Source organism: Nuphar pumila, chromosome 13 (assembly GCF_984573655.1).
Source record: "Nuphar pumila chromosome 13, dmNupPumi1.hap1.1, whole genome shotgun sequence".
Classification (NCBI taxonomy): Eukaryota; Viridiplantae; Streptophyta; class Magnoliopsida; order Nymphaeales; family Nymphaeaceae; genus Nuphar; species Nuphar pumila.
Genome location: NC_143261.1, coordinates 100,805,572 through 100,828,400, shown reverse-complemented (window position 1 = coordinate 100,828,400; position 22,829 = coordinate 100,805,572). Strand labels below are relative to the sequence as shown.

The following is a 22,829-nucleotide window of genomic DNA, read 5'->3' as shown; positions in this document are numbered from 1 at the left end:
GTTGACACATCCATTAATCATTGACGATTTATATCTGTACTGCATCAATTATGGGACCAATACTGCAATACAATATATTGTATCATACGATAGGATGCAATTTTTACAACATTGATTTTCAATTATCACAATAATCACAAAAATGAAATAATGGAACTTTCTCATAACCATTTCTTTCTTTCTGCCTTACGCCTTTACGTCTGCATGTTCTTCATAGCAAGCTAAGAAAATGATTCTTTTTTCTCCCCTTAGGTAATGAATAAGGTTGACGTTAGAAAATCTTATTCAAAAAGAACTCATTAAAAGTGAAAAAAGTTCTAAAGAAATATCTTTTTCAGTAAAAAAAACTACTAAAATGTAGTTGTATCTTATGATAAGGAAAGCATCAAAGGATATACAATACACCCCTTTTCCTATTTGGAGGGTGTATTGTATCAGGACATGTGATACTACAATTAGTATATCCTATCACAAGATAAAATACAATTTTTACAACATTAGCAAAACCTATTATGGCGCTTTCAAGAGGAGAATGTAGAAATAGATGTGACCAAATTAAAGAGTTTGGATTCATTTATTATAAAAGGTAAAAATCAAAATTCAATAGAAAAGTTGTATTTAATGATATAGTTAACAGGCAGGTGACCTCAATCAAGTTAATTGTATTTTATCTGAGATGACAACATTGCATCAAATAGAACAGGAGGAACACATGGGGCCTTATCTCCCAGACACGCAAACACATAATAAAAAAAAGAATCAACTTATAAAATATTAACAGCAGTAACTCTTCAGATTTCTTTCATACAGAAGCATGATGTGTACCTGGAGAAGAGCAAAAGCTGCACATGCTCGCAGGATAGACGATGTATTTCGAAGCATGCTAATAAATCTCCCAATTTCTGCCCCACTGCAAAATAATCATAGAACAGTCAATTGAAAAATACATAGAAGATAAATGACAATGGAAAACAGAACCAACAAAAAACTGCTTAAAAGAAGCAGACAATAGAGTACAACTCTTGATTTTATGGAGGAAGATGATTTATGCATCAGCAAAATTCAGCACACCAATTGGTTAGAAGAAAAGCACCCATAAAAAACTAGCCCAATTTCACAAATCTCCTAGTATGGCCAGGCCACTAGACATCCTGCATTACCTTCACTACAAATATGGGAGACCTCTAAATGCTCCATATTATTATGAATTTGGGAATTCTTCACCGATGGGAACCTCTATGCAAGTGGACACCATTTGATGTAATAATAAATGAAAAAGGTAAAGGTCGCTCTGTGTAGTAGAATAATGTGGGCGTATCATATCCATAGATCAAATGATACTAATGCAAGAGACCATGCACAGAAAATCACAACCATCATAAAGAATAGTAGGAAACTTGGCTTCTGTGGCATAGACCCAGCTATGGATGTGAGTACCATACAGACCTCATACAGATTTCTGTTTTTTATGAAAATCAGGGCACAAGGACATGTATGCGTGTTCATATATATATATATATATATATATATATATATATATATATATATATATATATATATATATATATATATGAGAGAGAACTGAACATATTAGGCCCCATTTCTCGTTCTGCCCTATAGGTTTTAAGTGTTTTATGATAGATCTGAACCGTTAGATGTGTTTAGCATGTTCGATTTAGTTGGAATCGACTGTTGGATCATGTTTTTTTGTTGAAAAAACATGAATTTATGAGCTGGGAAATACTGGTACTTTCATAGCCATTGATTTTCCAACGACTCTCAAGGAGACCTTCACTCCTCTCCCTCTTGTATAAATAGGGGTCATCCCCCTTTATTTTATCAAAATGCTTTTTAAGCATTTCTTGTGAAGCAATAAAGATTTATTATTTTAATGTGTTCTTTCATTTTTACCCTTATGGGTTGTGATTGAGGTGTCTCCAATAGACACTCTTTAGAAGGTTTCTCGTGCTTTTGTGGAAGACCACCATTTCATTACATGGTATCAGAGCCTTGAAAATTTTTAGATCTTGAAGAATTCTCACCTCGCTTTCCGTGCCTCCTTTGCAAAGGGTGATTTGTTCTCTTGTTCTTGACTCAAGAGGTCTATTTTGAAGAAAGAAAACATTTGGAGGAAGCTTGGCTACGAAAATTTGTATTTGTGCTCATTCTTCTTCTCTCTTATCTTTCTCTTTCTCTCCTTTTTCTTCTCTCATCTATTCTTTCTTTTTCTCACCCTTGTAAAAGATTGATGACAATGATAAGATCACCATCATACCCATGAAATTAAATGACACCAACTATGTGATGTGGGCTTCTATCATGAAGCATTATATTTAAGGAAAAGGGTTGTGGTGTATAGTGGATGGTTCTGATTCGGAACCGAAACTAATTCTCACAAAAATTGAGAATGACAAAGAAGTATCTCTCACGGAAGGAGAGAAGAATAAGGCCTAGGCGACCTATGAAAAAAAATAGAAAGAGTGGAGGATACGGCATGCCAAAATTATGTCATGGTTAATTAATAGCGTTGGCATTAAGAAATGCTCTAGCCTTACTAAATTTGAGCATGACGATAAAGCTTGGAAATATTTTAAGAATATGTATTCACTTAAAGATCTTGCACATGTGTGCAATTTGCGAGACAAAGTTCAAACAATGACTCAAAAGGATAAAACTATTAGGAAATATTACAATGAGTTATCTGAACTTTGGAATGAATTAACTCTTCTTGAACCAAAATGACATTGTTTCGAAGATATCAAGTTTTGCAAAAAACAACTCGATATGGAACATTTTTATCAGTTTCTAAACGGTTTAAGACCAAAATTTGAGATGACCAAATCGTCTCTTCTACATCGAGGTTAGGTTCCCTCTATCATTGATACTATAGAGGAACTGACTATGGAGGAAAACTGTAAGATTCACATTTTTCAAAAAAAAATTGTTTTGGATCCGGGTTCGGACCCCCTGTGTTTCTATTTAAACCCCCAGGGGAGAAGGGTTCAGTTTAACACAACACCGACCCCCTCCTCCTCTGCCCTCATCTCTCTCTCTCCCTCCTCGTCTCGCAACTCACCCCCGAGCTCCCCTGCGTGACCTCTGACCCTTCTGTCTCCTTTTACTTCTCTTTGCTCATCGGAGTTGCCTAACCTCGCAGGTACGCGCTCTCCCCCTCTCTTCTCTCTGTTAACCTCTCGCAGGAGGGCGATGCCCCTCTTGCCCTCTCACTTCTCCTCGTTAGCAGGCAGGGGTGCCGCCCCTCCTGTCCTCTTTCTTCCTTTCGTTAGCAGGCAAGGGCACCGGCCCTCTTGCCCTCTCTCGTTTCTCTCTAGCCCGCCTCCTTCCCCTGCGCCTTGCGCATGGTGGTGGGAGGCCACCCGAGCCAGAGTACCCCTGGGACTCGGGTGGAGGGAAGAGGATTGGGCTCGATTGAGTCGAGCCCACCTTCCACCCTGCTCCCTCTCTCTTCTTTGCACATTTTTCGGCAAGCTGGAAGTGTGCAGGTCGGGCTCGGCCTAACCGTCGAGCCCACACCCCCTCAACCGAGCTGGGCCTCAACAGGCCCAACCCCTGTCGCACTACGGGACCTTGCCTACGGGTCGGGCCTGTCGCCGCTTGTTGTCGCAGCATGGGGGCCAGGCCAGGCTTGGCTCGGCCTGACCACCGAGCCCACTCCCTCCCCTTTGTTTCCCCTCTTGCCAGGAACCGAGCCTGGCTCCTCTGTGGACTGCCTATTTGTGGCCGGCCACTGCCTACGGTAGTGGTCCAACCATGTTGGGTAGGCCCGACCGCGGTCCCCTCCTTTTGCTGATTGGACGCAGCTGAGCTGAGCCCTGCTCGGTCTTCTTGAATCGAGCCTGGCTCAGTCAAGGGGCAGCATGGGCTGCCCCTCACTTGGCTCAATCAAGCTGAGTTCGACAAAAGTCAAACTCTGCTTGATCCATTTTTTTGTGTGTTACCGTGCCCGACTCGGTCCGGTCAGCTCGAACTGGGTTCGAGTTCGACCCCTGCGACACAAGCGTCACTTATTCTGTTAAAATTAAATGGTTGCATCGTTTCTTTCGCAACACAATCAAATATCTTTTAGCACACCACATCAGCGCAATGGACGCGATACGTTCACCAAGGCACGAGCCCTTGAAAACCTACGCTTGGAATCGTCAGCGAGTTCGACCATCTCCGAGGTAAGGGAAAGTTGCATACGAGGACAAATGACAGAATACTTCTAACTTATACGTATAGCATATATATATATATATATATATATATATATATATATATATATATATATATATATATATATATATATATATATATATATATATATATGCTTTTAAACTCAAGGATGCAATTTTGCATATTCTTGTCCATTTAAAATTTATGTCATTTACTTTTCTGCCGCGTTGTTACATGTACAGGTTACTGCTTACGCAATTTACTTAGCCGATGTACGATTTCGTATATTGTGCACTGCTTATGCAATGTACGATTTTGTACATCGTGCATCGCTTACGCAGTTTATTTAGCTCGAAGTATGGTTTCGCACATCGAATCTTGCTTTATGTCATTTACTTGCCATCGCGTTGTTACATGCACAGGCTACTGCTTACGCAATTTACTTAGCCGATGTACGATTTTGTACATCGTGCACTGCTTACGCAATTTATTTAGCCGATATATGATTTCGTATATCGTGCATCGCTTATACAGTTTATTTAGCTCGATGTGTGGTTTCGCACATTGAGTCTGGTTTTATATTATTTACATTGCCTCCATGCTGAAATATACACAGGCTTATGCTTTGATATATATATATATATGACTTTGTAAGGTACACAGTTTTGCATAGTCCTGCCTACTTTGTATTATGCTTGCATTTAAAGACACAGATTTACACATACTCGCGAAGTCTTTAAAGAAAAAAGGAATTTCACATGTGAAATTCCAAAGCTCGTAATATTCGTTGTTTCAAAAAGCAAAAATGAATATTTGGGGCTTGCATATTCACAACCAAGCATAATGAAAGGGCTTCGAATGCATAACCCTAAGTGGTATCAGTTTTCTTTTTGATAAACCAATATCCCTCTCATCGTAACGGTACTATCAGACATGCATGGCATGTTAGTACTACGATCATTGGATGAGAGTTTATGCTAACCTTGTAGCGTGCAAATGCACAATAATGAAAAGGAAATCACATAAATAATGATAATCGCCTTCATAGGCAAAATGCTCGAGTTGATTTGAAAGACCAGAGTATATAGAATGGGTCGTCAGTTAAAATAGAACCAGACATATGTAATGAAATAAGCGGAAGAAACCAAGAATGCTAAAGCATTCACTATGTCCCACACGGACAAATGCAACAAGCACAAGAGAGAAAATCCACTAAGGGATATACAAAGGGCCTTATAAAAAGGCTACACACATGAAAAATAATATCACTATTATTGAAGAGGAGCTCTCAAGAGCAATACAACATACATGGGGGGTTCCCCCTATTTATAAGAAGAGGAGACCAAAGGGGCTCCCAATAGAGTCGTTGGGAGCCCCCAACGGTCACATATGTGACCGTTGGGGGCCCCAACGACTCCATTGTGGGGCCCCTTTTCGGTATCCAAAAAATACAAAAATAAAAATAAAAATAAAAATAAAAAATAGTGAAATACGAGAAACAAAATAAGTACCCCTATGGGGTACTTTGTGAAATGACCATAATACCCCTATCGGGTATTATGGTATTATTACATATGTTTTAACACCCCCCCTCAAACTTTACGGGGGAATGACCGAAAGTTTGCCAAGGAGGAACAAGAAGCGAGGAGCAGGCATGGCTTTGGTGAAGAAATCAGCAAGTTGATATTCTGAAATGACATATGGCAGTGTTACTGTCCCACGAAGATATTCATCACGTACATAATGACAATCCATTTCAATATGTTTCGTCCTCTCATGGAAAGTGTGGTTGTTGGCAATGTAGATAGCACTTTTGTTGTCGCAACAAAGCTTCGAAGCCCCGGTAATTTCGACTCTCATATCTTGAAGAAGACTTCGAAGCCACACCAGCTCCATTGTAGTGGTTGCCATAGCCCTGTATTCTGCTTCAGTAGAAGACAATGAGACTTTCTGCTGTTTCTTACACCTCCAAGCAATTAGCGAATCTCCTAGGAATACACAAAAGCCAGTAGTTGAGATTCGATCATTTGGGTTTCCTCCCCAGTCAGCATCAGTATAAGCTAGTAAATCTAAGGAAGAGATTGAGGATAGGAATAGCCCTTTAGTCAAAGTATTTTTAATATATCGAATGATCCGGAGCACAGCACTCATATGCACAGATGTAGGAGCATGCTGAAATTGGCTTGCAGAGTGCACAGCATGAGCAATATCGGGCCTGGTGATAGTCAGATAGGTGAGGGAGCCTATGAGTTGCCTGTAGGGCGTAGGATCGTCCAGCAGAACTCCATCCTCCAGTCGTAGTTTAGCATTGATAACCTCGGGAGTCTCCACCTTTTTATCATCTGAAATCCCAGATTTGGAACATATGTCTGCAGCAAGCTTCATCTGTGACAGTATATACCCTCGAGGAGAGTATGCAACTTCTATGCCAAGAAAGTACCTGAGAAAACCCAGATCAGACATATCAAAATTATGTTTTAACATATTTTTAACTTTAAGAATACCGCTTTCATCATTGCCAGTGATGATCATATCATCAACATAAAGCAGAAGGATGATGATACTATTACCTGCATTTTTAACAAAAAGAGCAGTGTCAGTATAACATGAGCGAAATCCCAATTGTAACATGATAGCACTAAATCTATCATACCAAGCCTTAGGGGCTTGTTTAAGACCATATAAGGCTTTTAATAACCGAAGGGTTTGACCTTGGTTAACACTGATTCCCGGCGGAGGATCCATATATACTTCTTCATTCAACTGACCATTAAGAAAGGCATTTTTAACATCTAATTGGAATATAGGCCATTTCTTAGATGATGCTACCGCAATTAAAGTTCTAACGCTTGTCATGCGAGCCACGGGAGCAAAAGTCTCCTCATAATCGATGCCATATTCTTGTGAGTATCCCTTAGCAACTAATCTAGCTTTATAGCGCTCTAGGGAACCATCACTTTTTGTTTTGACTTTGTAGACCCATCGACATCCTATAGCTTTCTTATTTGGAGGAAGGTGAACTATTTCCCAAGTTTTAGCTTTATTTAAAGCATCTAGTTCAACTTTCATTGCTTCAACCCAATGAGGTATACTTTTTGCTTGATTATAATGGGAGGGTTCATAGTAAGAATGCAAGGCTATTAGACAAGCTCTATATTTAGGTGAAAGAGTTTCATATGAGACAAACCTATTAGGTGGAATTGATTCTCTAAAAGAACGCCTAAGGGAGGTTTCTTCTAGGGGTTCATTAAGCCGCAAGAATTTTTCTAAAGCACTAATAGGTTGGGCTTCCTCACGCCGAGTGTATACTTGGAGATTGTCACCATTAGTTGGTGATACATCATCATCATGAGAATCATGAGTATTTTCTAAAATTTCTGGATGACTCAAAGAGTCATCATTTGAATCTTCTAAAAGATCATTGATAAACATATAATCAATTTCATTTGATTTTTCCAATATGTCAAATCCATTTTCATCTTCTAAAAAGGTTACATCTTTGGAGACAAATAACTTATTGTTTTTATGATCAAAGCATCTATAGCCTTTTTTATTTTCACCATATCCTAAAAATACACATTCTATTGCTTTAGGTGACAATTTATCTCTTTTATGTAAAAGAACAAAGCATTTACACCCAAAAATCCGAAGACGATTGTAGTCGGGTGTCATATTAAAAAGTTTTTCATAAGGAGAGATATTATTCAATTTTGAAGATGGCATCCTATTGATTAAATAGGTGGAGGTTAACACGGCTTCGGCCCAAAAATTTTTAGGAATATTTTTAGAAATGAGTAAGGATCTAGTGGTTTCCAAAATATGCCTATGTTTTCTTTCCGCTAGACCGTTTTGTTGAGGAGTTCTTGGGCAAGATTTTTGATGACAAATGCCATGTTGTTTTAGATATGCTTGAAAATCATTTGATAAGTATTCTCCACCCGAATCGGATCTAAGAATGGATATTTGACTTTGAAATTGATTTTGAATTTTTGCATGGAATTCTTTAAAGAAGTTAAAAACTTCCGATTTAAAGTTAAGAAAATAAATCCATACATATCTAGTATAATCATCAATAAAAGTAACATAATATGAATAACCACCTTTAGATAGAACCGGAGATGGCCCCCAAACATCGGAATGCACCAATTCAAAAGGTCTTGTTGTCACAAAGGATCTAATAGGAAAAGGAGTAGACTTCATTTTGCCAAAAATGCAATCTTTGCAATTGATATCTTTTTCTTTACAAAACTTGTGTCCAAAAGGAAAAAGATACATTTTAGAGTAACTTGGATGTCCAAGCCTTTTATGCCAAGTTTCAATATTTTTGTCTTGGACATAAGTACAAAATGAGGTATTTGGAAGCATTAAATTATCCATAAAATAAAGGTCTCCCTTCCTATGGCCTTGCCCAATCCGCTTCCCGGACCGGAGATCCTGCACAAAGCACCCTTGGGATGAGAAAGATATTTCACATCCATGGTCGGCTATTTGAGAAACGGAAAAGAGGTTAAGATTTAATTTTGGAACTATTCTAACTTTTGGAACAAGGAAATTTTGAACATTTTTAGAATCAAGAGTTCCAACACCATTTATTTTGAGAAAAGTTCCATCGGCCGTAGAGACACAAGACATTTTTGAATTGGTGTGCACATTGGTTAATGCATTTTCATGAGGGGTCATGTGAAAAGAAGCTCCGGAATCTAAAATCCAAGAGTACGTACCGGGAGGTGATGATGAGGCAATGGCGGCACCGGAGGTGGAAGAAGTGACCTTTAAGATTTGTTGAAGAGCCAAGGAGATTTGTCCAAGAGTGTCTTTGAGATCCCCGTTCTTGCCGTCATCTTCTTTGGTGGTGGATTCTTCAACGGAAGCCACCTTTGGCTTGAATGCCCCATTTAGCTTTGGGCAAACGGGTTTAATATGTCCCGGCTCATAACAATGGTGACATATAATCATTTTTCTTCCACCACTCCCTTGCTTACCAAAATGAGGTGGTTTGTATGTTTTAACATGATTGCCGGGTTTAGATACGGCAAGAACTTCCTCTATGCTTTTACCCATGCTATGCCTAGTCTCTTCTTGAGTAATCTCGGCAATAGCTTCTTCTAAGGGAGGAAACGTGGATCTATGGAGAAGTGAGGATCTCACTTGTTCAAATTCGGGACGAAGCCCAAATAAAAATTGAAACAATCTATCTTGTTCCATTTGTTTTTGTCTTAGAACCACATCCTCCATAGATACCCATTTAGGCTCTAAAAGAGCCAATTCATCCCACAAAGGATTTAGAGCACTATAGTAATCTTGTATGCTCATGTCGCCTTGTTTTGTGGTTCTTACTTTTTCTTGCAAGAAATAAGCTCTTGCAAGATCCTTTTGGGTAAACATACCCTTCATAAAAAACCAAGCTTCATTTGCCCGGCGGAATTTTGCAATATTTGCACATACCTTAAGTTCGACATTATTCATAAACCATGCAAGGATTTTTGCATGGTTGCTCTCCCAATCTTCCATTTGATGATTATAATCTTCAATGGCCTTGAGACGAGCATCGCCTTCAAGTGCTTTCTCTTGATCTCCTTCCATCTTTGTGAGCTTAAGTTGGGGTTCCGGAACGGTTCCCATTACATAACCCCAAAGCTTCTTGCCTTTGAGATTATTCTCCATTGCGGATGCCCACATCATGTAATTTTTTCCATTGAGTTTGAATGATAGATCGATCTTGACTTCCATTGCTACACAAGGAAGATGTGAGAAAGAAAGGAAGTAGAGAGACAAGATTTTACCTTTAGAAGATCTTATGGCTCTGATACCATGTAATGAAATAAGCGGAAGAAACCAAGAATGCTAAAGCATTCACTATGTCCCACACGGACAAATGCAACAAGCACAAGAGAGAAAATCCACTAAGGGATATACAAAGGGCCTTATAAAAAGGCTACACACATGAAAAATAATATCACTATTATTGAAGAGGAGCTCTCAAGAGCAATACAACATACATGGGGGGTTCCCCCTATTTATAAGAAGAGGAGACCAAAGGGGCTCCCAATAGAGTCGTTGGGAGCCCCCAACGGTCACATATGTGACCGTTGGGGGCCCAACGACTCCATTGTGGGGCCCCTTTTCGGTATCCAAAAAATACAAAAATAAAAATAAAAAGAAAAATAAAAAATAGTGAAATACGAGAAACAAAATAAGTACCCCTATGGGGTACTTTGTGAAATGACCATAATACCCCTATCGGGTATTATGGTATTATTACATATGTTTTAACAACATACTCATTCGTTTCTTTAGCTCCGTCAAGGGAGAGGATCGGATGGTACAAAAACTCTGATAGATAGGTTGTTAATAAGTACGTTCTTCGAGTAGCAATTGAACTCGATGCCCCTGGTCATTGGAGTTAGGAGATTGGGCTACTAAAAATTATCCTAGGTGGTAGGTCCCAATGACTTTAGCAGAAGTATGGATGCATCCTCTTAAACAAGTAGCATCTGGGAAATTCTCTCTCGGTCATTGGCCGTACCTTTATGAGCAGACTTGGTTAGTTGCCCGGGGTATCAAAATACACAGAATAACAAACCCTCGAGAAGTCTCTGTTGTTTCTACGTTTCTCCTGTGTGTACCCTCAGGACAGTTAATATCGAAACAAGGCTATCATGTTTATTTTACTTATTTTGAATTACACATCACGAAAGGAACAACGTATATGTTAGTTTTATTCTGAATTTTGATATCAATGCACCTACTAGATTTTTATAAGTCTAACCCGTTTCATGGGTGCAGGTGATGATTAGGTCGGTACGACAAGCGATGGCACGATGACATAATGATATCAAGATAAGACTCTTTCCCTGATATTTCACTCCTGATGACATTTTTGTAATTTGGTATAAGGGTCTCTTTGAAATTTCATTTTTCGTATAAACTTTAATTATTAAAACCTCATTTTGAATCTATTTGGTTTCAATGAATGTACAGAGTTATAAATCCGTTGTGTAAAGGAAAAGTTTGCCTCTAATGTGCCTAATGTTCGTTGACTTGTTATTTTAAACACCATTTTTCACTCAACTGCTATTTTAAACTCTGAAAAAGGAATGATTACAAAGCTTTCAAAATTTTCCTAAAAAGTTATGAGTCCGGGATTTTGGGGGCATTACAAAAACAGACTTAGGAAGAATACTCCAAAACCTGAAGATGATTTCATTCTAACTGTGTCTAGACCGGGTAACTATATGCGCACTTATAAGCCACCTCATTTTAGTAGACAAAATGTTGATTTTGACAAAAAAAAGTCGTTTGCCACCATTGTCATGAGCTCGAGACACTATAGGCCTCAATGTCTTAAGCTAAAAAGAAGAAAAGAAAAGAAAAGAAAGTTGCATCTCTCGGATCGGAGTCAAAAGACCAAGATACACTGGTATCTATGACTCAATTAATGAAGATCATTCAACCTCCTCTCAAAGGAGCATCCTCCTCAACTGAAGCCTCGATCGGAGAAGTTGTTTCATTATTTTTCGATCCTAGTAACTTTTCTTGGCTCATTGACTCTGGTGCTTCTTTTCATATGATCCCAAATATCAAAATCTTATCTGAATGTCTTAAAAATAACTCAAGTGCGTCAAAAGTTTTCACAACTGATGGTACATATCTTGAAATAGAAGGAATAGGCAATTTTGAAAAACTTCATAAAACAAAAAAAAAAATTATCCCAGAAGTTAGATATATTCCTAAACTGAATCTAAATCTTTTATTTTCTCAAATATCTGATTATGGGTGTAATATTACATGGATTTTTTAGAATTGCCTAAGAATGTTTTCTGTTATAATGTTCAAAAACTAGAGTTGGATTTGTGGCACAAAAGACTTGGTCATCCTTATGAGTCTAAAATTCAATATTTTTCAAGTTTAGAAAAAAATTGTAATTCTGAAAGTTTTACTTGTAAAGATTGTATCCTTGGCAAAATGAAAAGATTATCATTTCATGATAAAACTTTTGTTTCTTCTAGACCACTTGAATTAATACATTCGGATGTTTGGTGTCTTGCACCAGTCATTTCAAAAGATGGATATGCATATTATATAATTTTTGTCGATGATTTTTCTAGGTATACTTGGATTTACTTCTTTAAGCATAAATCTGAGGTTTTTTCACACTTTAAAACATTTCATAAAATGGTTAAAAATAAATTTTAAAATGATATTTTCATTTTTCGCACCGATTCAGGGGGAGAATTTATGTCCAAAGAATTCAAAGATGATACCTCAACTTACATGGCATCATCTTGTCCACACACACCACAATAAAATGGTATGGCCGAACGTAAACATCAACACATCATGGAAACCACTAGGACTTTATTAATAGCAAATCAAGTTCCAAAAGAATTTGGGCAGAAGTTGCCCTAACTGCTACCTATGTTATTAATCGAATGTCATCTTCTTCTTTGAAAAATATAACTCCAATTGAAAAACTTGTTAACTTATCTCCTGATTACTTTAGATTAAGAGTCTTTGGATGCAAGTGTTTTGTTTTCATCAATAAGAATGACAAATTCTATCTGTGTGATTCCTTGTGCCTTCTTAGGATATGCTGATAATAAAAAAGGCTATAGGTATTTTGATTTTCAAAATGGAAAATTATATGTATCAAGAAATGTATCTTTTCTAGAAAAAGAGTTTCTTTGAATTTGAAAAAGTCAAGGAAGTCACTGAATATTCATTTTTAATGGATTTGACTTCAAAATCTAATGAATGTGATTTTGACAATGATTAAAATACTATTGATTTTGAACATAATGTTGATAATGAAGAGCAAACTCATAGGGACGTTAGTCTACAATATTCAAGACGTAGAGAATCAAACCTTCCATGTGCATTAAAAAAATATTTCGAAGTACCACCCATAAGTTCTAGACCTCCTGGAAAAATTGTCATATGAATCTTTCTCACCCACGTCTAGAGACCTCCTGGAAAATTTGTGTCATACGAATCTTTCTCACTCACATCTAGGGCAGTTATCGTATTAATACAATCATATATAGAACTACCATCCTATTCTCAAGCCAAAAATCATATAAAATGGGTAGAAGTCATGAAGGCAGAGTTGGGTGCATTAGAAAAGGCTAACACTTGAACTATTCAAAATATTCCTCTAGGTAAAAATCCTATAGGCTATGTCACAGGGATTCGGCTAGCAGGGTGTCGCACCCGCTTCGACGCGACTCGACGCGGGTGTGGGTGCGGTCAACCCGATCCTGGGTGCATTGACCGCACCCAAGATCATTTAGGTCCATATTTTTTTTTGGATTTTTTTTTTTTAAATTTGCCCAAATGGGCTGCGAATTTTTTTTAAAAAAAAATTATGCTGACAGCAGCTGTCTGTCAGCTGCTGTCAGCAGCTGTTCTGTCAGCTGTTGACAGTTGCAGCAACTGTTCTGTCAGCAGCAGCAGCTGTCTGTTGTCTGTCAGCAGCTGACAGCAGTTATTCTGTCAGCAGCTGACAGCAGTTATTCTGTCAGCAGCTGACAGCTACGAAATTTGAAAAAACCTGCGTGTTCCCCCGACCCCCTTTTATATATATATATATATATATATATATATATATATATATATATATATATATATATATATATATATATATATATATATATATATATATATATATATATATATATATATATATATAACTTTTTTGCCCCTGCCGCACCCCCGCACTCGCACCCATGTGACATAGCCTATAGGCTGTCGATGGGTTTACAAAGTCAAAACCAAAAGTGATGGAACTCTTGAAAGGTATAAAGCCTGATTAGTGGGCCCAGGAAAATGGCATTGATTATGAAGAAACTTTTGCCCCAATTGCTCGAATGACCACTGTCAGATCATTAATAGCCCTAGCTTCCATTAGAAAATGACTCATATTTCAAATGAATGTCAAAAATGCATTTCTCAATGAAAATCTAGTTGAAAAAATGTAATGGAAAACCCACCTGGTATTAGTATCCCTAAGGGTAAAGCTCTTCGTTTAAAAAAAGTTTTTTACGGTCTTAAATAGGTACCAAAATTTTGGTATGATAGGTTTAGTCATGTTAAGCTTGATATTTGTTTTCAATCTTTTTTTACTGACACTGTTTTGTTTATTAAGAATTTTGTTGCAAGGATTATTGTTCTTCTTCTCTAATGTGGATGATATGATCATCACCGGAGGCGACAAACAAGGAGTTAAAAACATCAAAAAACTTCTTAAAACTAATTTTGAAATAACTTATTTCGGTTTATTAAGATATTTCTTAAGAATTGAAGTTTCTTATTCTCCTCGTGGGTATTTGATATCTCAATCTAAATTTGCCTCTGATATTGTTTTCAGGTCTGGAATTACATATGATAAGAAAGTGAACACTTCAGAAGTTGTCAACGTTAAAATGAGAATTGATGATGGAGAACTTCTTGATGATCATATTTCTTACAGACAACTTATAGGAGCACTTTCCTAACTTTCCATTACTAGGTCAGATATAGCACACGTTGTACACACAGTTAGCCAGTTTCAACATGCTCCCACCTCTGTTCACATGAGAGCAGTTTTGCGTATTATTAGACACCTAAAGCCCTCTCTTTCACGAGGCCTCCTCTTATCTGATTCATCATCATTAGATTTAATTGTCTATACTGATGTTGACTGGGGAGGTGATCCCAATAATAGACACTCAACCACTGCTTTTGGGGTTTTCTTACGTGAGTCCTTAATTTCGTGGAGGTGCAAAAGGTCTCTCTCTCCTTCACCGAAGCTGAATATAGAGTCATGGTTACCACGACAATGAAAGTTGTTTGACTCAGATGTTTGCTCGCTGACATGAGAGTTAAAGCAACACAAGCTTCAAGAATATACTCTGACAACAAGAGTGCGATCTATATTGCCAACAACCGGACATTTCATGAACACACCAAACATATTGAGATGGACTGACACTATGTCAGAGAGGAATATCTACATAGAATCATTAATCTGCCATATGTTACATCAAAATATCAATTAGCAGACTTCTTTACCAAACCTCTTGTTGCTCCCAGATTTCACTTTCTCTTAAACAAACTTTCGCTCATTGTACCGTAAGTTTGAGGGGAAGTGTTAAAATATATCATATATAATATATATAATAATAATATTATACTATTATATATATTTTAAATATATTTTTTATTTTCTTTTTTCTATTTTATTTTATTTATTATCTAGTTCATTTAGAACTAGATATTATAATCGAGTCAAGTCCCAACTAGGACTTGACTAGAATATAGTCGGTGTCACTCCTCTCCCTCTTGTATAAATAAGAGTCATCCCCTTTTATTGTATCAAAATGCTTTTTAAGCATTTCTTGTGAAGCAATAAAGATTTATTATTTTAATGTGTTCTTCCATTTTTACCCTTTTATGGGTTGTGATTGAGGTGTCTCCAATAGACACTCTTTTGAAGGTTTCTCGTGCTTTTGTGGCCGACCACCATTTCATTACAATTGAGAAGGTTGAGAGTTTCCCTTGTTGATTTGACTCCTTTATATTGTAACAATATGAGTGACATCAATACAGCAAAGAGTCCTGAATTTCATGAAATTATTTCACTTGCATCGCCCAAGTTTGAGAGGGAGTGTTAAGAGTCATGTATCATATGTGTATTACTTTTGATGTGCTACCCCTCTATGTATTTAAGTGTACATAATATTCTTTTCAAGGCATATTATTGTCCAGAGTTATGTGATAGAGGTCAATGTTTTCTTTTGTCTTGCAGTGTAGTAAAGGGACTCGTCCCCTATAATGGTGTATAGCTCTTTTGCTTCTAATGAAAGTTGCTCTATTCTCCTCTCTTGGTGTATCTTCTTGAAACCCTAGACTCTTGAATAACAGACATGGTCAAAGCTGTTTTTCAAGTGCGTTGAGGCATATTTTCACTTGTACTATGTGTTGTATCATATCCAGAAAAGCACATCTAGTTTCCGACATGTCCATGTGACATAGCTTGGTCTCGTCATTTGAACTCAACGGGATCAATTTTAAAGTTAGAAAAAAAAAACTAAATCCACATTTGCAACTAATAAGCTAACTCTTCACAGTCCACATCATGTTCATGAGCAACATCAGTTGAAATTTGACAGCCACATTACTGACTCCAAATAAAGAAGATACAGAAAAGTTTTTCAATCACAAACATAATCTCAGAAACCACCTGCATCTAAGATGTCCTGCTTCTTGTATACGTACTGCCCCTACTACTTGAGCTAAGGAGGCAGGAGCTGAGGATGCAGCTGCAGCAGAGAATAGTGGTGGATCATAAAACGTCTGAACAAAAGCTTCAATATGCTTTAATGCCATCTTTTTAGCACCATCTAAGCTTCCAGCCTTTGAAATGCCTTCTGCTGATGATCCAATTAAACCAATTTCATCCATTCTGCACAAGAGGGAAGAGGAGGGTTGGGGAGATGGGGATACGGGGAAGAGAAAGAAAGAAAGTGACTTACTGGTTTAAGGAATCAGCTAAAAATGGACAGAAAATAAAAAATGAATGAATTTCACTGCACAAAACACAGTGCCATCTAGGTACCAGCTCCAGAAAAAAATCTACAGATAAGATTATCTGCCATGATGAAACCCAAATATCCATTCTAGAGATAATCAGTAGAATATGACACTTTGAACAGCTGTATCAAAACTATCTAAACCACCCAAACAAGGAAAACTTTAAAGACTGATATATAAAGTGAAGAGCTACGGAAAATTTGATGTACATGAAGAACAGATGTAATGCAAAATAACCATGCAATAGTGTACCTGCCATCAAACATGTAAGCTAGGGCAAGTGTAGACATGAAGCGAGCCATTTTCGAAACTGAAGAAGAACAGAGGTGTACGAGGGCCGGCACACCCCCTTCCTCTACTATCCTAAGAGCATTACCAGGATTGAAAGCAAGATTCCAAAGTGCACCTGCAGCAGTCTCATGGACATCCTGAAAAGATAAAAGTGCAAAGAGGTAACATGACAATATAAATATCAAACATAAAAGTTTCACTTGCAAAAAATATATATATCAAGATAAAGGACAAGGTATAGATTAAAATTAAAATTAAAATTAAAATGTTTTCGATAGGATCCACGCTCATCAAACAAATAAAACTCACTTCAGCATCAGAACGTGCCAATGCAATGAGCGGTGCAACACCACCTTCCCGTCCAATAGCAATACTGAGAAAATAACTTATATTAGTGAACATTATACTTGAATGGAACTTGTCTATTAATAGAATTCCATTTTTGTTGTGGAAAATATGCAAGTCTCAGGAGGGTGTCACTGATGACAGCCGTAGATCAAACACATTGTGCATCAAAGGAAACAAAAGGCCAAAACATACTTCCACCATGAAGCCCAATTAACTGACATCATACACACAGTGAGAATAGCACAGTTGAAACACAGGTAGCATTACATTCCAAGCAGTACCACATGCATACACGCTCAACACAACTCCACAAAATAGCAGCCCCAGAAAGGAAATGCATTACACAGTTACATTATAAACGGTTCCAAACACCAACATATTTTTCATAAGATACATAAAAAGCTGACGAGATATACTCCAGCCAACATTCTTACAACAGGGGTCTGCACCTTAGTTAAGATCTCTTGAAATATCCAATATAACCTTTTGAACCATGTCATCATGAATAGAATAACATCAAAGTATTCTAGCATACTACTTACCTATTAGCTTCAGATACAGATAGTCCCCACAATGCACCAGCAGCCCTTTCCTGAAGCCCTTGAGAGCCATTTGAGCAAGCCTGCGCTAGAGCAACCTAAGCAACCAAAGTCAAGTAAGATAAAGGGACAAAGAAGGTGCAGGCTAATGCAGATGAATTGCATATTTGCACTTGTTTTTGGATGGAAAAATTGTCCAAACAGTCTGGCTGGGATAAAAACAGTAACTAGTTAAAAATAGTGATGTGATGAAGGAAAACTGATCACAGTTATAGAAGGAAAAAGTTTTGATAAAAGTGAATCCTGCTGCATACAGAAACAATTCCAGAAGGCATGAAGCATTGGCATCTCAGACACACACGTGTGTGTGTGTGTGTGTGAGAGAGAGAGAGAGAGAGAGAGAGAGAAAGATGCAAACATGCACATGCATGTAGACTCCATTGAGAATGTTATCAGATTCTTGAATGAGAACACCCTGTACACCCCCAAATTAGAAGAACAAACTTCCCTTTTTTCTTTTTAAAGGCACAGATTCTTAGCTTATTACTTTTATCAAATATATATGGCATAGGCAGATGGACCTATGCTTTTATTGTTAGCCAATATATAATCACGAGGAATAACATGTGATTAGCAACTCGCAGATGAGGCCACATGTTGGCAGCCAAGAGTTACCTAGACCAGCGGTAAATCTAACTATGAATTTAATCCATAGTAAAAGTTCCATCAAGGACAGGTGAAAATTCAGCCTATAGGAATAGCTGCATTTATTAGACCCTGCAAGATTACAAAGAATCACATGCTCCATTCAAGACAACAGATGTGAACAAAAACAACCTAATTTAGAAAGAGAACATGTACCAAGGCCTCGACTCCGCCGGCAGCAGCAATTGCTTCTCGATTTCGATCATCAAATGATAAGTTCCATAAAGCACCAGCAGCCTCCTGTCTGTTGAAGAATCAAAACAACAAATTAAACAAGATTAAACCAAGTAACCATCTTCCAATTAAGGGAAAACCATGGAACCATGATGAAATGTTCATCTTAACACAAGAAACTGAAATCAACAGCTGTCACTTCATTCATATGAGGTAAAGTATCATAGAATGAAAGCCCCACATTGTGCATAACTATTACAAAATTTTGATGGTAGCATTTTGCAAATGACTGCTACAAAAACAATTTTCTAATGAACTACAATTAAAAAAACAAAAATGTCTGCACATGAAGCAGCTTGAGTGTAGGACAAATAAGAACAAACTACAAACAGCAAACTTGATTAGAATATTTGAGCCAGAAATGGATCTATCGGATGAAGAGGTAAGCTTTTATTATTGCCACAACTCTTGCAATGAATCACTTCGGCCATTGTTACGGACCCTTTCCTGCTCCAGGTCCAACCGAAAGGATCCGGCATAATGTTGGATTTGCCCAGTCCAGGATCCGTCCCAGAGGAGCCGCCCAACCTATCCCACGCAAGTTGGGACTCTGCAGGATTTATCAGAAGTCCATCCCAGCCTGGAGTCCTACCAAGGTTGGGACTATGGTGGGACGCCCACCCTAAAATCTCATCGAGGGTGGGATTGTGTTCGTACATTTACTTTCTTATCTCTTATAAATCTATAAATAGATGTACCTAGCTTAAGTATTTTTTAATAAAGTTTATTCATATATTTCTCTAAGTTTGGTACTTGGTTCTTGGTTCTTGGTTCTTGGTTCTTGGTTCTTGGTTCTTGGTTCTTGGTTCTTGGTTCTTGGTTCTTGGTTCTTGGTTCTTGGTTCTTGGTTCTTGGTTCTTGGTTCTTGGTTCTTGGTTCTTGGTTCTTGGTCTCTGAAGGAACTTATTTCTCATTCGCTTCTCTTCCACGTCCACCATTGACTCGGAGGGAACGCCTTTTTCCCCTCTCTTGTCGTTGACCCCCATCCACCTCATGCTTCCATATATAGCTGACAAGGAGAGACGACTCTCACTCTCCCCCAATGTTGTACGTCCTTCCCTTTTTTTTTACCTATTTATGTTTAAGGCGCACCCTCTCAAGGCCCTTTTGTAAAATTCATTCCTCCCTAGGGCCGGGTTCTAACTGTGGTATCAAAGCATCTATCTTGAATCTTGTGCCAACCTTTTCGGTTATCGTTCAGTGATCTCAGGAGTCATGCCCTAAGTCATTTCTTTGGGATGATGCACCAAGAGCTCAAGCCCTTCACAGCTCTAAACGACAGATCCAGCTGCAACCAATGGTGATCTACATCAACCGCGACAATCTACACCCCAGGATCTCTCCTCTGATCATTCCAAGGAGATCACGTCAGCAATAGGTCCTTCAATTATCGTACTTCCAAAATATTTTTTGAATCATTAGAATTTGACCATTGATGACCCCAATCCGACTTTCAAAAGGCAGGCCAAATTTTTGTTTGTTCTTAGAAAAGATTGGTACAGGCCTGCATCAAAGTCCGACTTTCGAAAATTCATTCTGGTGGTTTGACAGTCATAAAAATCCCTGAAAAATCACCCTAGTTAGACTTATCTATCCTAAACTTAACCCAATTTACAGATCGAAAAAATCAAATTTCAATCTGTAGATATCGTCGTTTTCCCAAAACCTGTCAGATCCAGCTAACATTTTTAAACTTCAAAAAATTCCCAAGGTCTGAAACTTTTACCCTAGGTATGTACATTTGTTAGCTTTCAAACTCAATTTACAGATCCCAAAAAATTCATCTGGATAGCTGAGATCTGGTCTGATCTTTAGATCCTGTCAAAACCCAAAAAACCAATTAAACCTGTAACGTCCTGACCTAACCCAGAAATAAATTAATCAAGACCTTAGAAAACCCTAAAAAAATCTTAAAAAATTATTTTTATATACCTGATACCCCTAACCAAATGACCAAACCCAAAACCCCCTTTAAACCCTAGCCTACCCCTCGACACCACCTAAACTTCGGACCACTAGCATTATGTCCTGCAAGCAAGCAGCACTTGACTTGGAGAGTGCAGTCAAGATGGATTCAATGTGGTGCAAGATAGACGATGCCTTGCAAGATTTGGCGAAGTGGCAACGCGAATCCGCTAAGCGAAGGAAAAAAAACTGGATATGGACTAGATCATTTATTTTGCATATCTTTTGTTGTTCTTCGTGGAACCATATGAAGATTGTTAGAAAATTGATCTAGTTCTCCATGATGCGCATCTTGCATCATTCTTTGAAGAAGCATGCATAACCATGCAGGCACCCTAACTGATCGAGGAGATACCTTTGCAACAAGGGAACTCTGAAGATTTAAAATTATGCCAAACACTCAAGGGAATATTGCCTAGTGTGGTCATTAACCCTACCTCATTCAGAAGAAATATGATTAGCAAAGACATGCACAAGCCCACAGTGAATCTGAATTTTTGTTGCAAGTGTTCCATGCCACCAAATGCCCTTGCCTTGTTCACAAGGGCATAAGGTGGTGGAAACCCAAATTCGTGAGAGCCTTGGCTATAGGGACGCTAGATGTTGCATGATTGCATTTGCCATCTCGATGTTGCAGATAGCTACTAGACACCAAATGGAGGGAAGGTGTGGCCTCCATCAACAAAAAATGAAGTACATATTTGATATGGGTAGAGGGAATATAGGTCATGTTGCAGTTCATAAAGGAGAGTCGCCTGACGAACGTCCGATCCTGCCCGATCTCGAAGATACCTCACCTCAACCGTCTAGAATTCTGGGGAAGAGGAGGTGGAAGAAGGATGGTCACTTTGTCATGGAAGTGCTTGTCTAGTGGACCGGAAGCGGAGTAGACGAAGCGACCTAGGAAGACGAAGACCGGTTGGCAGATATTGTCCTGCCTTGACGACAAGGCATGTTTGAGAATGGTGGATTGTTAAAGACCCTTTCCTGCTCCAGGTCTTACCCAAATGATCCATCCCAATGTTGGATCCACTTAGTCTAGGATTTGCCCCAGAGGAGCCGCCAAGCCTATCCCACGCAAGTTGGGACTCTATAGGATTTATCAGAAGAGCATCACAACCTGGAGTTCTAACCAGGCTGGGACTATGGTGGGATGCCCCCCTGGAATCTCATCCAGGGCGGGATTGTGTTCGTACTTTTACTTTTTTGCCTCTTGTAAATTTATAAATAGATATACCTAGCTTAAGTATTTTTTAATGAAGGTTATTCATAGATTTCTATAAGCTTCATTCTTGGTTCTTGGTTCTTGGTTCTTGGTTCTTGGTTCTTGGTTCTTGGTTCTTGGTTCTTGGTTCTTGGTTCTTGGTTCTTGGTTCTTGGTTCTTGTTCTTTAAGAGAACGTATTTCTTCCTCGCCTCTCTTCCACGTCCGTCATCGACTCGAAGGGAACGCCTTTTTCTATCTCCTTTTTTGTCGACCCCGATCCACCTCATGCTTTCCTGTGTAGCCAACCAAAAGAGACGACTCTCCCCCCCCCCCTACCGAACGTTGCATGCCCCTCCCTTTTCTTTACCTATTTGTGTTTAAAATGTGCCTTCTTGTTGCCTTCCAAAGGCCGGATTTGTAAAAAACGTCCCCCCATAGGGTCGGATTTCTAACAGCCATTAAGGATGAAAACATTGTGATTTGTGCAATAAAGATGTTCCAATTAGGTAATAAGATCTCAAGTGTACGAAAAAACTTTTGAAAACTTTGCATCACTTTGAAACAAGAAATGGAATGAGAATTGAATTTCAAAAGTACGACCACTTTGTTACCTTACACCTTCGTGATTAGAACAAGTTAACTGCACCAGTGCTTCAAGAGCACCTGCCTCCTGTCCAACAGCAGCATTGTTGCTGTTGCTGTCCCCATGTGCAGCCAAATTAGCCAAAGCACGAGCAGCCTGATGACCAATTTCAAACAATAAATGGAGAAAAATCAGAATCGACCAAACAAGTT

The 22,829-nt window shown here is 38.3% G+C and overlaps 1 protein-coding gene across 1 annotated transcript in view; it reads right to left on the bottom strand.

Moving 5' to 3' along the window:
• Positions 1-22,829, bottom strand: part of LOC149819472 (protein ARABIDILLO 1-like) — a 29,405-nt gene that overhangs the window by 2,874 nt on the left and 3,702 nt on the right. The window contains exons 6-12 of the mRNA XM_089984791.1: positions 22,646-22,773; positions 18,786-18,873; positions 17,928-18,022; positions 17,347-17,410; positions 16,999-17,174; positions 16,397-16,618; positions 826-910 (exon numbers count right to left, since the gene is read on the bottom strand). Of these exons, the coding sequence (XP_089840917.1) occupies positions 826-910; positions 16,397-16,618; positions 16,999-17,174; positions 17,347-17,410; positions 17,928-18,022; positions 18,786-18,873; positions 22,646-22,773 (858 nt within the window). The remainder of the gene's footprint in view (positions 1-825; positions 911-16,396; positions 16,619-16,998; positions 17,175-17,346; positions 17,411-17,927; positions 18,023-18,785; positions 18,874-22,645; positions 22,774-22,829) is intronic.